We start from the raw sequence: 12,026 nt of genomic DNA on the forward strand, positions 1-12,026 counted from the left end.
ATGTAATTATAGACTTTCCGAATTGATTTTCCTTTGAGTTCAGTATTTTTTGTGATTTTACTTTTTATTAAACCTGGTTTTGAAGCTAGCTAGACCTATAATGTCTTATTGTCATGCATACACTCTGTCATTGTTTTATATAAAACCAGTACTAGTGAATAGAAATATGTATTATTTCATCAGGATATCTAAATAGTCATTTGTCCATAAAATCCTAGATAAATGCTTCGATTGATTCAATGAAAATAAAAACAAATCATCAAATTCCCAGTATTCATAATAATTTATGAAAACTTCATTCTTTAAAAATAAAAGAAATAAAATAAATTTTGTGATCATTTTATCTAGAGCTAAAAATATATAAAGTTAAAGCAAATGTGTTCTCCTTCGTACAATATCATTTTTCTATTGATCAAACATCTTCAAACAGAGAAAGCCCAAACAGACATAATAAAGCAGCCAAGATTCCATAGCAACACTGATCTCCTCTGGATAGAACCATTTCTGGATGCCCTTTTTGTTGTATATGCTTCTTCAGTGACTTTCCCTATCAAATGGAAATACGATACTTAAAAATAAGAAGCAATTACATCATTGTTAAACATTACAATCATAAGCAAACATCAAATGTTATACACTGAAAATGATCTTCTTCTTGATCACTATTTTTCGTTACCTTGAGGCTTATATGTCCGTTTTTGCATGGCTAATGATATATTGCTATTAACTGGCTGCTTCTGTATTGGTCCTGTGATAGATTCGAGGTTAGCTGTATTGGACCCGAGACTCGAAAAGTATTGGCCCTGGTTTTCTTTCTCGTATTGGCCATGTTCGAAAAGCAATATTAACTCTTTATATCGACAGTAGAACGTTATTACACATCCTGATTTATCCGTATATGGGCCCTTGTATCTGACTTCGATCCATATTAAGCCATCCGGGTTGATACTGGAGTCTACGACTGATGTCATATGGAAAATGTCATGAAATAATCTATAATACATGTACGAGGTTCGAACATCAATAAACATTAGTCGCTTAAATCTATTCTAATTTTGCCTAAAATGACATCAGGGCACATAGTGGCAAACTTTTTCTTATTATTAAGGCGACATTAGTTTACAAAAAAAACACTTTACAAAATAAGGTTTAAGAATCATATACACTAGAACACACCCGTGATATCGCGGGACCGTGACTGAATTAAAGTATATAACTATGCGCAAGACTTATTTTTGTATTAGTATTGTCATTTGATAAAGTCATGCCGATTATAAGATAGTTATAACAGTTTTCTCTGCTTTCAAATCTTCTGTTTGAACCCGTCTAACTGGAACTTATCAATTATTGATAATATTAATTATTTGGAAAACAAAAGGTCCTGGGATGGAGTATTTTTTTAATCAACAGCATCGTCCTATATTAGTTATAAATAAAGTTGAATTCTTTGATTCGCTATTTTACGTCATGCCCGCTAACAAAGTGAAAACTGTACCTATACGCCTTATTTTTAGTATTCGTATTGTTATCTTATAAAGTCTTACTGATTAAAATACTACAATAGGTAACAATTTGACAATTTAGTAGTGTCAACCCTGTGATTATGACCCGTGTATATAGCATATCCTGAATACACCGTATGGTGGTGCGCCTTTCAATGCAGAATGTACAGATACGGTAATAGGTAACAGATGAATATACTATTGGTATCGGTATCGGACTCGACCCGGAACTTCTTAATTAATGGCAATATGAATTACGTGGAAAACAAAAGGGCCTGGAGTGCTGTAATTTTTAATCTACACCTTTGTACTATATTAGTTATATATTAAAATTGAATTCTTTGATTCGTCGTTTTAACGTGATGACGGCTGACAAATTGGACCTCGTAATTTAAGTATTTTAGATTTTAAGGCAATATCAATTTTCTTTATTGGTTATAGCATTGAAGCAATGTACTGTGTATGAAAATCCAAAGATATTTCTTTAATCCAGATTTAATTCACTTTTTTCTACATTTGAAAAAATCTGTACCAAGTCAGGAATATGACAGTTCTTGTCCATTCGTTTTTTGATGTTTTTTGGTCATTTAATTTTGCAATGTGATTATGGCTTAGATATTCCTCTGATTTCAGTATTTTTGTGATTTTACTTTTTAGAATACATTCAATCAATTTCTCTTTGTGCCACATTTGAAGTGTACTCACTATATTTCTACTTGAATGTTCTCAAAATGTTTGATATATCTTTTATTTCTAGAAAAATATTCATATAATATATTATTCATTACCTGTAGTTGTCGACATCGTGTTCATTGTCCGAATATTTTTCGAAGAGGGTGAAAACAATAACGGCTCAAGTGTTGCTTCACGTTTTCCTGGTACATTCACTGCAATAAAAAATATTAATAAAGTATGCAAAATTGAAAGAAACCGTATGCTCACATTTTAGAGAAAAAAACTGATAGATATATAAATGGCAACTACTGGATTTGAAACTTCTAACAAACTACCATCATTTTGATGGTGTCGAGTGGTTAAACGTATTTTTGAGTGCCAGTACTTCCCTTAATCTAAAATAGTGGTTACACTGTAAAAATGAGGAAAAGATTCTGACAATTAAATTTGAATACGAAATGTTATCAAATATATTAACAATGTTTTCCGGACTGTTAACCATGTTTGTCCGGTGCTTGTACAAGTGTTAAACGATTTGTGTGTGTGTGTGTGGAGGTCAAACTATTTACAATATTGTTCCTTATCGTGTAGTGTTTCTACTTTAATATCCCTGATGGTGTCTGTATTTGGTTTTATCATGGTATATCAATATGATAAGCATAATAATGCATATATCGTGTGTATACTATAGCCACTGTTAACAGTGTTTCGCTTTGTTATAGGTTGTTGCGATCGCAATATTTTCTCGATTTGATCTATGTTTTTTGTTATTTTGCGTAACTGCGCTCATATACTGTCGTCTTTCTGTGTGTGTTTCAAACAGCCCAAGGTAACCGGTCTTTTTATTTGTTATGCCATTATATTTTGTATTTCGAACTGCATCTGTATACTTCGTATTTTTTAATAAAACCCGTCCTGTGTCCGCACTTTCTTTTACAATGAATCTTCACTTCATGATTTCGTCAGCAATCAAACTAGAGCTTCAGAGATATTGTAAAACTAAAATTGCAAGGTCGGCGTGAATCAAATGTGAATATATAAACAAAATCTAATACACATGTATAATAATCCTTCTACTTGATGTTATACAAATGTTTAAAAAAATATCAAATCATATCATATAATCACTACCTGTAGTTGACGACATCGTATTCATTGTCACAGTGTCTGCAATAAAGGACGAAAAGAATAAGGACTCATTTGTGTCCTCATAATTTCTTTGTGCACCAACTGCAAAACGTTAATAATTCTACTCCGTGTTACAGTAGAATTTTTTTTTTAAATAAAGATAAAACGAGGTTTATCTAAGAGATATGTACCAAATACCAAAGTTTCATGAAAATAGTGCAAATCATCTTAAATAAATATAAAACCCCATATAAAACTCAGAAACTTAAAGTCGGAAATATAACATATTTTGAAACGGAGCCGACATGAATATAAATAAACAATTCACCAGAATTTCATCATAACTGCTGAAATCATTTTTGTATTTTGTCTGATAAACATAAAAATCCCTTCTTTAAGGTAGCACAATACACAGATTTTTCATCCACAATCAGACATCGTTAAACTGATGTAATTCCACTCATCTTTCTTTGAGATAAGATGAGATACCAAAAGAAAGAAAAAGGATTAATCTTTCAAATTGTCATAATTTCATTATGGCATAACTATTCCATAATTAATTGTTCTGTAATTAGTTGCCATATTGTGATGTCCACACTTGAATGAGTTTAGCTTTTTTGTTATTCATAGCATTCAAAAAAAAATATAGATTCTTACACAACACAGTTTGACCTCCAAAACTGTGTCTCAGATTTTTCCTATTGTATTTAATTCTCTCATAAATCTTCAATGACGTTTGCAACATCAATTCATAAGAGACCACTAAATTCAATTGGGTATAAAATTTGTTCTATTGATTTTTTTGGAAATCTGAGACACAGTCTTGGAGGTCAAGCTGTGTTGTACAAGAATCCATAAAATATTTTGGGATTCTATGAAGAACAAGGACGCTAAATTCATTCAAGTGTGGACATCACAATATACCAACTAATAACATGATAATATATGCTTTGGATTCAAATATTTTGGCCATGAGCATCACTGAAGAGACATATATTGTCGAAATGCGCATCTGGTGCAACAAAATTGGTACCGTTGATTTTATTACTACCACTGGGTCGATAACTCTGCTGGTGGACTATTAGTCCCCGAGGGTATCACCAGCCCAGTAGCCAGTACTTCGGTACTGGCATGAAAATACGGATTTTTTATGTGATTAAAATTTGCTGTTACAAAATATTAGAAATTATTATAAATTAAGGAATGTTTCTCCCTCGTGCAAAGCTCTGATTCCTTTCACGAATTTGGCTATACTTTTTGGACCTTTTGGATTATAGCTCTTCATCTTTTATATATGCTTTAGATTTCAAATATTTTGGCCATGAGCATCACTAAAGAGACATGTATTGTCAAAATGCGCATCTGGTGCAACAAAATTGGTACCGTTGATTTTATTACTTGACCGAATGTGGATTTAAAATTTATGCAAACAATAAATACATAGCAAAAGAGGGGCTTACTCTATTGACGCATCCACTCTAACTACGTTTTGAGCCCATGTTATTACCTCAGTTCTTGTCCGTTACCTTGAGGTTATCATTTTTTAACACACATTATGTACTTATATGCCCGTTTTTGCATGGCTAATAATATAGAGGTATTAACTGGCTGTTTCTGTATTGGTCCTGTTATAGATTCGCGGTTAGCTGTATTGAACCCGAGACTCGAAGAGTATTAGCCCTGGCTTTTTTTCTCGTATTGGCCATGTTCGAAAAGCAATATTAACTCTTGATTTATATCTACAGTATAAGGTTTTCAACATTGCACATGCTGATTTATCTGTATGTGGGCCCTGGTATCAACCTTCGAGTCATATCAAGCCCTCTTGGGTGATACTGGAGTATACAGCTGATACCAGGGCTTAGAATACATGCAATATGAAAAATGTCATGCAATAATCTGATATAATTACATGGCATTTTCCATATTAGCCCTGATATAAGCCGTAGACTTCCATATCAAGCCGATGGCTTTAGCCCGAGGGCTTGATATGGGTCGTTGGCTGATACCACGGACCATATGAAAAATGACATGTAATAATCTATTTATAACATATTATGAAGCAAGAGAAAAAAGATAGCATATACCAATTAATGTTTTATATTTTCAACAAAAAATTCAAAAAAACATTAAAAGAAAAAACCTTTAAAAATGTCGTATCACAGTGAATATTCAAAGTTTGTGAAAGGTTTAGCATCATATCAAATCATATCATATTATTAATAACTGTAGTTGACGACATAGTATTCATTGTCACAGTGTCTTCAAAAAAGGATGAAAAGGATAAGGACTCATTTGTGTCCTCATTTTTTGCTTGTGCACCAACTACAAAACGTTAATAATTCTACTCCGTGTTACAGTAGAAATTGAAAAAAAATAAAGATAAAACGAGGTTTATCTAAAAGATATGTAACAAATACCAGAGTTTCATGAAAACAGTGCACAGAAACTGAAAGTCTGACATATAAAATATTTGGAAAAAGAGCCGACATGAATATATATAAACAATTTACTAGAATTTCATCATAACTGCTGAAATCATTTTTGTATTTTGTCTGATAAACATGAAGTCGTATATTTTTGAAAAATCAAAAGGAAGCGCACGTGCATGCAAGTTGATTAAAACGTTATTGAGTTAAAGTTAAACATGTTAACGACAAACGGACAAGCTCAAAGGAATGCGGACGAACGACGCTATTCAATGGTACGTCCAGTAAACGGACGTATAGAAATTAAACGAAATTTAACATAACAATATCAAAATCAAATAACAGTTCATATACGAATATAACCTGATAATTCTTCACCTTCGCTGCTGGAAAACTCGGTAGGTTCGTGGTTCACTACAAATATATTATAATAGATTATGATTACATCGGTTGCAACGAATTTTCATTTTTCGTAGTTAAAAAAACGATGATTGAATATGTGAAATGAATGAAAGCAAAAGTAATATACCGGTGTTCAAAGGTCATATATCGAATTAGAGAAAACAAATCCGGATACCTATAAACAAGAAGTATTAAATAACATCTTTGTTAAACATTACAGTTTAACATCAAATGTTATATACTTTACATGATCGTCTTTTTGGTCACAAGTAGAACCTTTTTTATAATTAACTTCTCGACTATGTTTATTTTTTTTACTTGCTTTTTTAAAAGTGTGTAATACATTATATCGATGTACGTTTGTATTATGGTGTTCTATTTCCGATTATGACATCTTGACCGAATGTGGATTCAAAATTTATGCAAACAATAAATGCATAGCAAAAGAGGGGCTTACTCTATTGACGCATCCACTCTAACTACGTTTTGAGCCCATGTTATTATCTCAGTTCTTGTCCGTTACCTTGAGGTTATCATTTTTTAACACACATTATGTACTTATATGCCCGTTTTTGCATGGCTAATAATATAGAGGTATTAACTGTCTGTTTCTGTATTGGTCCTGTTATATATTCGAGGTTAGCTGAATTGGACCCGAGGCTCGAAGAGTATTGGCCCTGGTTTTTTTTGTTCTCGTATTGGCCATGTTCGAAAAGCAATATTAACTCTTGATTTATATCTACAGTATAAGGTTTTCAACATTGCACATGCTGATTTATCTGTATGTGGGCCCTGGTATCAACCTTCGAGTCATATCAAGCCCTCTGGGGTGATACTGGAGTATACAGCTGATACCAGGGCTTAGAATACATGCAATATGAAAAATGTCATGCAATAATCTGATATAATTACATGGCATTTTCCATATTAGCCCTGATATAAGCCCTAGACTTCCATATCAAGCCGATGGCTTTAGCCCGAGGGCTTGATATGGGTCGTTGGCTGATACCACGGACCATATGAAAAATGACATGTAATAATCTATTTATCACATATTATGAAGCAAGAGAAAAAAGATAGCATAATTATACCAATTAATGTTTAATATATTCAACAAAAAATTCAAAAAACTTTAAAAATGTATCATAGGTGAGTTAACAAAATTCGTATCACAGTGAATATTCAAAGTTTGTGAAAGGTTTAGCAAATAATTAACAATAACTAAATTAATTTTCAGAATTGTAAATATTAAACGACGTTTAGTGTTGCATTTTTAATTAATTCTGAGGAAGACTACACCATATCGCTACTATGATTTTGAAATATATTCCGCTTGAACTTTCGATGTCATACACCAATCACTTTTCCATTGTGGCGTCATGTATTTTCTAAAGTCTGTATGACGTCGGAAACTTTGTGATTTTCACTGTTGATTTTTAAATTTCTTTCTACTACAGCAGATTCTTTTCATTGTGTTCTCATTTTTCATGTTTTGTATGAATTTACATGCATCGTCATTTGCTAGTTAAGAAATCTCTCCTTATCGTCTAGCTGCTTCGGACAACTTTTTTACAAATATTTTTTGATTGACAGGTTACCGGATGTAAAGCTCGGGTGTTCGATATGGAATTTGAGGGCTGATAACCAACCTTGACTTCTGCCTCTCATTAGCCATTCAAAAACGTACATATCGGTACAAAATATATGATAATTTATAATAAATTTACGAGATTCGACCATCGATAAACAACGGTTGCTCAAATCTATACTAAATTTGTTCTTATAAAATGAGACCTGTGCGCAGTGTTGCAAACGTATTCTTAGAATTAAGGCGCGAGTAGTTTACAAAAACCACTTTACAAAACAAGGTTTGAAAAATCATATTCATGTTAAGACATTATTAATTTCCTTTATTGGTTATATCATTGAAGCGATATAGTGTGTAAGCAAAATTCAGAGATCTTTCTTTAAAACCAGGTTTAATCCACCATTTTCTACATTTAAATACCTGTACAAAATCACGAATATGACAGCTCATTCGTTTTTGATGTGTTTTGTTACTTGATTTTGGCATGTGATTATGAACTTTTCGATTAGATATTCCTCTGATTTCAGTATTTTTGTGATTTATCTTTTTAGAATACATGCAATCAATGTCTCTTTATGCCACATTTGAAGTGTACTCACTATATCTCTACTTGGCTGTTCTCCAAATGTTTGATATATCTTTTATTTCCAGAAAAATATTCATATAATATATTATTCATTACCTGCAGTTGTCGACATCGTGTTCATTGTCAGAATATTCTCTGTAGAGGACGAAAATGATAATGGCTCAAGTGTTCCTTCACGTTTTCCTGGTACATTCACTGCAATAAGTAAATATTAATAAAGTATGTAAAATTGAAAGAAATTGTATGCTCAAATTTGAGAGAAAACAATCTGATAGTTAGCAATAAATGGCAACTACTGGATTTGAAACTTCTGACAAGCTACCATCATTTTGATGATGTTGCGTGGTTTAACGTATTTTTGAGTACCACGACTTCCCTTAATCTAAAATAGTGTGAAACTGTAAAAAAGAGGAAAAGATTCTGACAACTAAAATTTGAATTCGAAATGTTATCAAATATATTAACAATGTTTTTCCGGACTGTTAACCATGTTTGTCCGGTGCTTGTACAAGTGTTAAACGATTTGTGTGTGTGTGGAGGTCACACTATTTACAATATTGTTCCTTATCGTGTAGTGTTTGTACTTTAATATCCCTGATGGTGTCTGTATTTTGTTTGATCATGGTGTATCAATATGATAAGCATAATAATGCATATATCGTGTGTATACTATAGCCACCGTTAACAGTGTTTCACTTTGTCAAATGTTGTTTGGACCGCAAGGTTTTCTCAATTTGATCTGTGTTATTTTGCGAAACTGCACGCATATAATGATGTATTTTCTGTGTGTTTCAAACAGCCCGCGGTAACTGTTCTGTTTATCTTATATGCCACTATATTTTGTATTTCGAACTGCATCTGTATACTTCGTATTTTTGAATAATACCCGGCTTGTGTCCGCACTTTTACAATGACTCTTCACTTCATGATTTCTGCAGCAATCAAAGTAGAGCTTCAGAGATATTGTAAAACTAATATTGCAGGGTCGGCGTGAATCAAATGTGAATATATAAACAAAATCTATATACACATGTATATTTGTCCTCATACTTGATGTAATGCAAATGTTTCAAAAAATATCAAATCATATCAAATAATCCCTACCTGTAGTTGACGACATCGTATTCATTGTCACAGTGTCTTCAATAAAGGATGAAAAGGATAAGGACTCATTTGTGTCCTCATATTTTCCTTGTGCACCAACTACAAAACGTTAATAATTCTACTCCGTGTTACAGTAGAAATTCAAACAAATAAGATAAAGCGAAGTTAAGCTTATAGATATGTACCAATCACCAAAACTTTATCTTAAATAAATATAAAACCCCATATTAAACATCAGAAACTTAAAGTCTGATATATATAATAATATTTTGAAAAGGGAGCCGACATGAATATATATAAACAATTTACTAGAATTCCATCATAACTGCTGAAATCATTTTTGTATTCTTTCCGATAAACCTGAAAATCCCCTCTCTAATAACAAACATTCCAAAAGTCGTATTTTTTTTTTTAATTCCAAAGAAAGCGCACGTGCATGCAAGTTGATTAAAACGTTATTGAGTAATAGTTAAACATGTTAACGACAGACGAACAGACGCACAGGAATTCTGACGAACGACGCTATTCAATGATACGTCCAGTAAACGGGCGTATAGAAATTAAACGAAATTTAACATAACAATACCAAAATCAAATAACAGTTCATATACGAATATAACCTGACAATTCCTCACCTTCGCTGCTAGAAAACTCTGTAGGTTCGCGGTTCACTACAAATATATTATCATAGGTACTGATTTCATTGGTTGCAAATAATTTCTATTTTTCGTAGTTAAAAGACGATGATTGAATATGTGAAATGAATGAAAGCAACAGTAGTTTACCTGTGTTTAAAGATCATATATCGAAGTAGAGAAAACAAATCCGGATAACAAACTAAAATAAGAGTTGTCGTGAAGCAACAAATTGCATTGCATTTTCTTCTTTATTTCCAGTAACAGCATTTTGTCAATGTTAAAAAAAGTCGTGACCAACCATACCTGGTTACTAACTCAGGCGCATATGCATGTCTCAAGTCAAGAGCCTGTACGTGTTGCTCGGTGGTAATTGGGTTTGTTTTATATCAGATTTGTTTTTGTTTATTGTGTTGAGTTGGTACCAGACCGTTAGCTGATAATACATGTACATTACTATTTTTATGGTCTTTTATAGCCGACTATGAAAAATGGATTTTGCTAATTATTCGAAGCTGCTTTGTCCATTGGTGAAGTGTTTCTTATTGGCTATCGTACCACGCATTGTTACTTTTATAGTCATTGCACCTGAGTTCTCTCCCTCAAGGATATATAAATGTGGTTATTAAAAAGTACTATAAGCAGATTATAGTAAATGGTAGCAAGCTTGCAAAAAGTGATATATACAGAGAATTCATGTATCCCATTTTAACCATTAACTCGAACTTTATTGTTAAAATATTTAGACGTTAAGGCACTTAAACAAACTCATCTTTTGAGTTTTGCTTATAAATGTAAAATGGCAAGAACGACACTTTTATTTTAAGTTTAAAACACGTAAAATTTAAAAAAAAACACAATGATTTTGAGAGGTCAGTGCAAAGTTGTAAACATAGCAAGGAATTTGAGGTTAGTGTTAGTGGGATAAGTATGTATTGATGACTATTATAACTGTATCAACACGCTAGGTTTGGGTGCTTTATGCGCCGAAATAATTTCCGTAAATTTAAATACTAGAACTAGTATATATTTGTTTAGGGGCCAGCTGAAGGTCGCCTCCGGGTGCGGGAATTTCTCGCTACATTGAAGACCTGTTGGTGACCTTTTGCTGTTGTTTTTTTATCTATGGTCGGGTTGTTGTCTCTTTGACACATTCCCCATTTCCATTCTCAATTTTAGAATCCTACGTGACGATCTGTATCACAAAAAGTTGTATACTTTTATATGTCAGAGGCGGATTTAGAGGGGCCCGCACAATTTGGCTGATTATATAGGGAATCACTGAAGCATGACCGGAGCGGGCTCCCTCTTAGGCAGTCAGTTTGCCCCCTCTAATAAAAATGTCTTGATATTCAATCTGAAGTTGAAATATTGGTTAACAAAGCCATATCGCAGCTGCTTCTTAAAGCATGAATGGAATAAGGTCGCTTGGTAACCTTACATATGACCTCCATCTGCGCCTTTAATATAATTTTTAATTTTGGAGGTCAATAGTGTAATACCCATTGCTAAAACAGGGAAAAATTACAATATTCATGACCATAATACAAATGACGAATTTTACGATTTGTGCACAGAGATTCTAGAAAGCCCAATAACTGAATATATTTACCGTTGAGGTTAATTCAACATATCAACACAAACAATACAATTTATTCAAAGTACAATGAAACAGCATGTCTGATCACCGAAGACTGTTGAGTACACAATTAGAACATCAAAACATCAAAATAATCATAGAAACCCCTCAAAACACATCTAAATAAAAGTAAACGATAACGACCTACTTAAGAAAGGGGTGTACTTAGAATTTAATTTTTATAACTGAAAATTTCAAAAAGAATATAATACCATACTAGTACAAAATACACTGAGATTGTGACTAATGTTCATCGACTTAGATATGCATGAGTCAGTATCATGAAGTTATTTCTAATCATATTCACTTTACTCGAACTATCTTTGGTGGATAGTTAT

At 32.6% G+C, this 12,026-nt stretch overlaps 1 protein-coding gene across 1 annotated transcript; it reads right to left on the reverse strand.

The window, feature by feature from the left end:
* Positions 1-323: 323 nt before the first annotated feature.
* LOC134686636 (uncharacterized) lies at positions 324-9,513 on the reverse strand. The gene is made up of 6 exons (XM_063546311.1): positions 9,415-9,513; positions 8,407-8,505; positions 6,113-6,148; positions 3,309-3,344; positions 2,291-2,389; positions 324-547 (listed from the first exon to the last, which is right to left on the reverse strand). The coding sequence occupies exons 1-6, from the start codon at positions 9,437-9,439 to the stop codon at positions 423-425; spliced, it is 420 nt and encodes a 139-aa protein (XP_063402381.1). The 5' UTR covers positions 9,440-9,513; the 3' UTR covers positions 324-422.
* Positions 9,514-12,026: the final 2,513 nt, after the last annotated feature.

This window comes from Mytilus trossulus, chromosome 10 (assembly GCF_036588685.1).
Source record: "Mytilus trossulus isolate FHL-02 chromosome 10, PNRI_Mtr1.1.1.hap1, whole genome shotgun sequence".
Lineage (NCBI taxonomy): Eukaryota > Metazoa > Mollusca > Bivalvia > Mytilida > Mytilidae > Mytilus > Mytilus trossulus.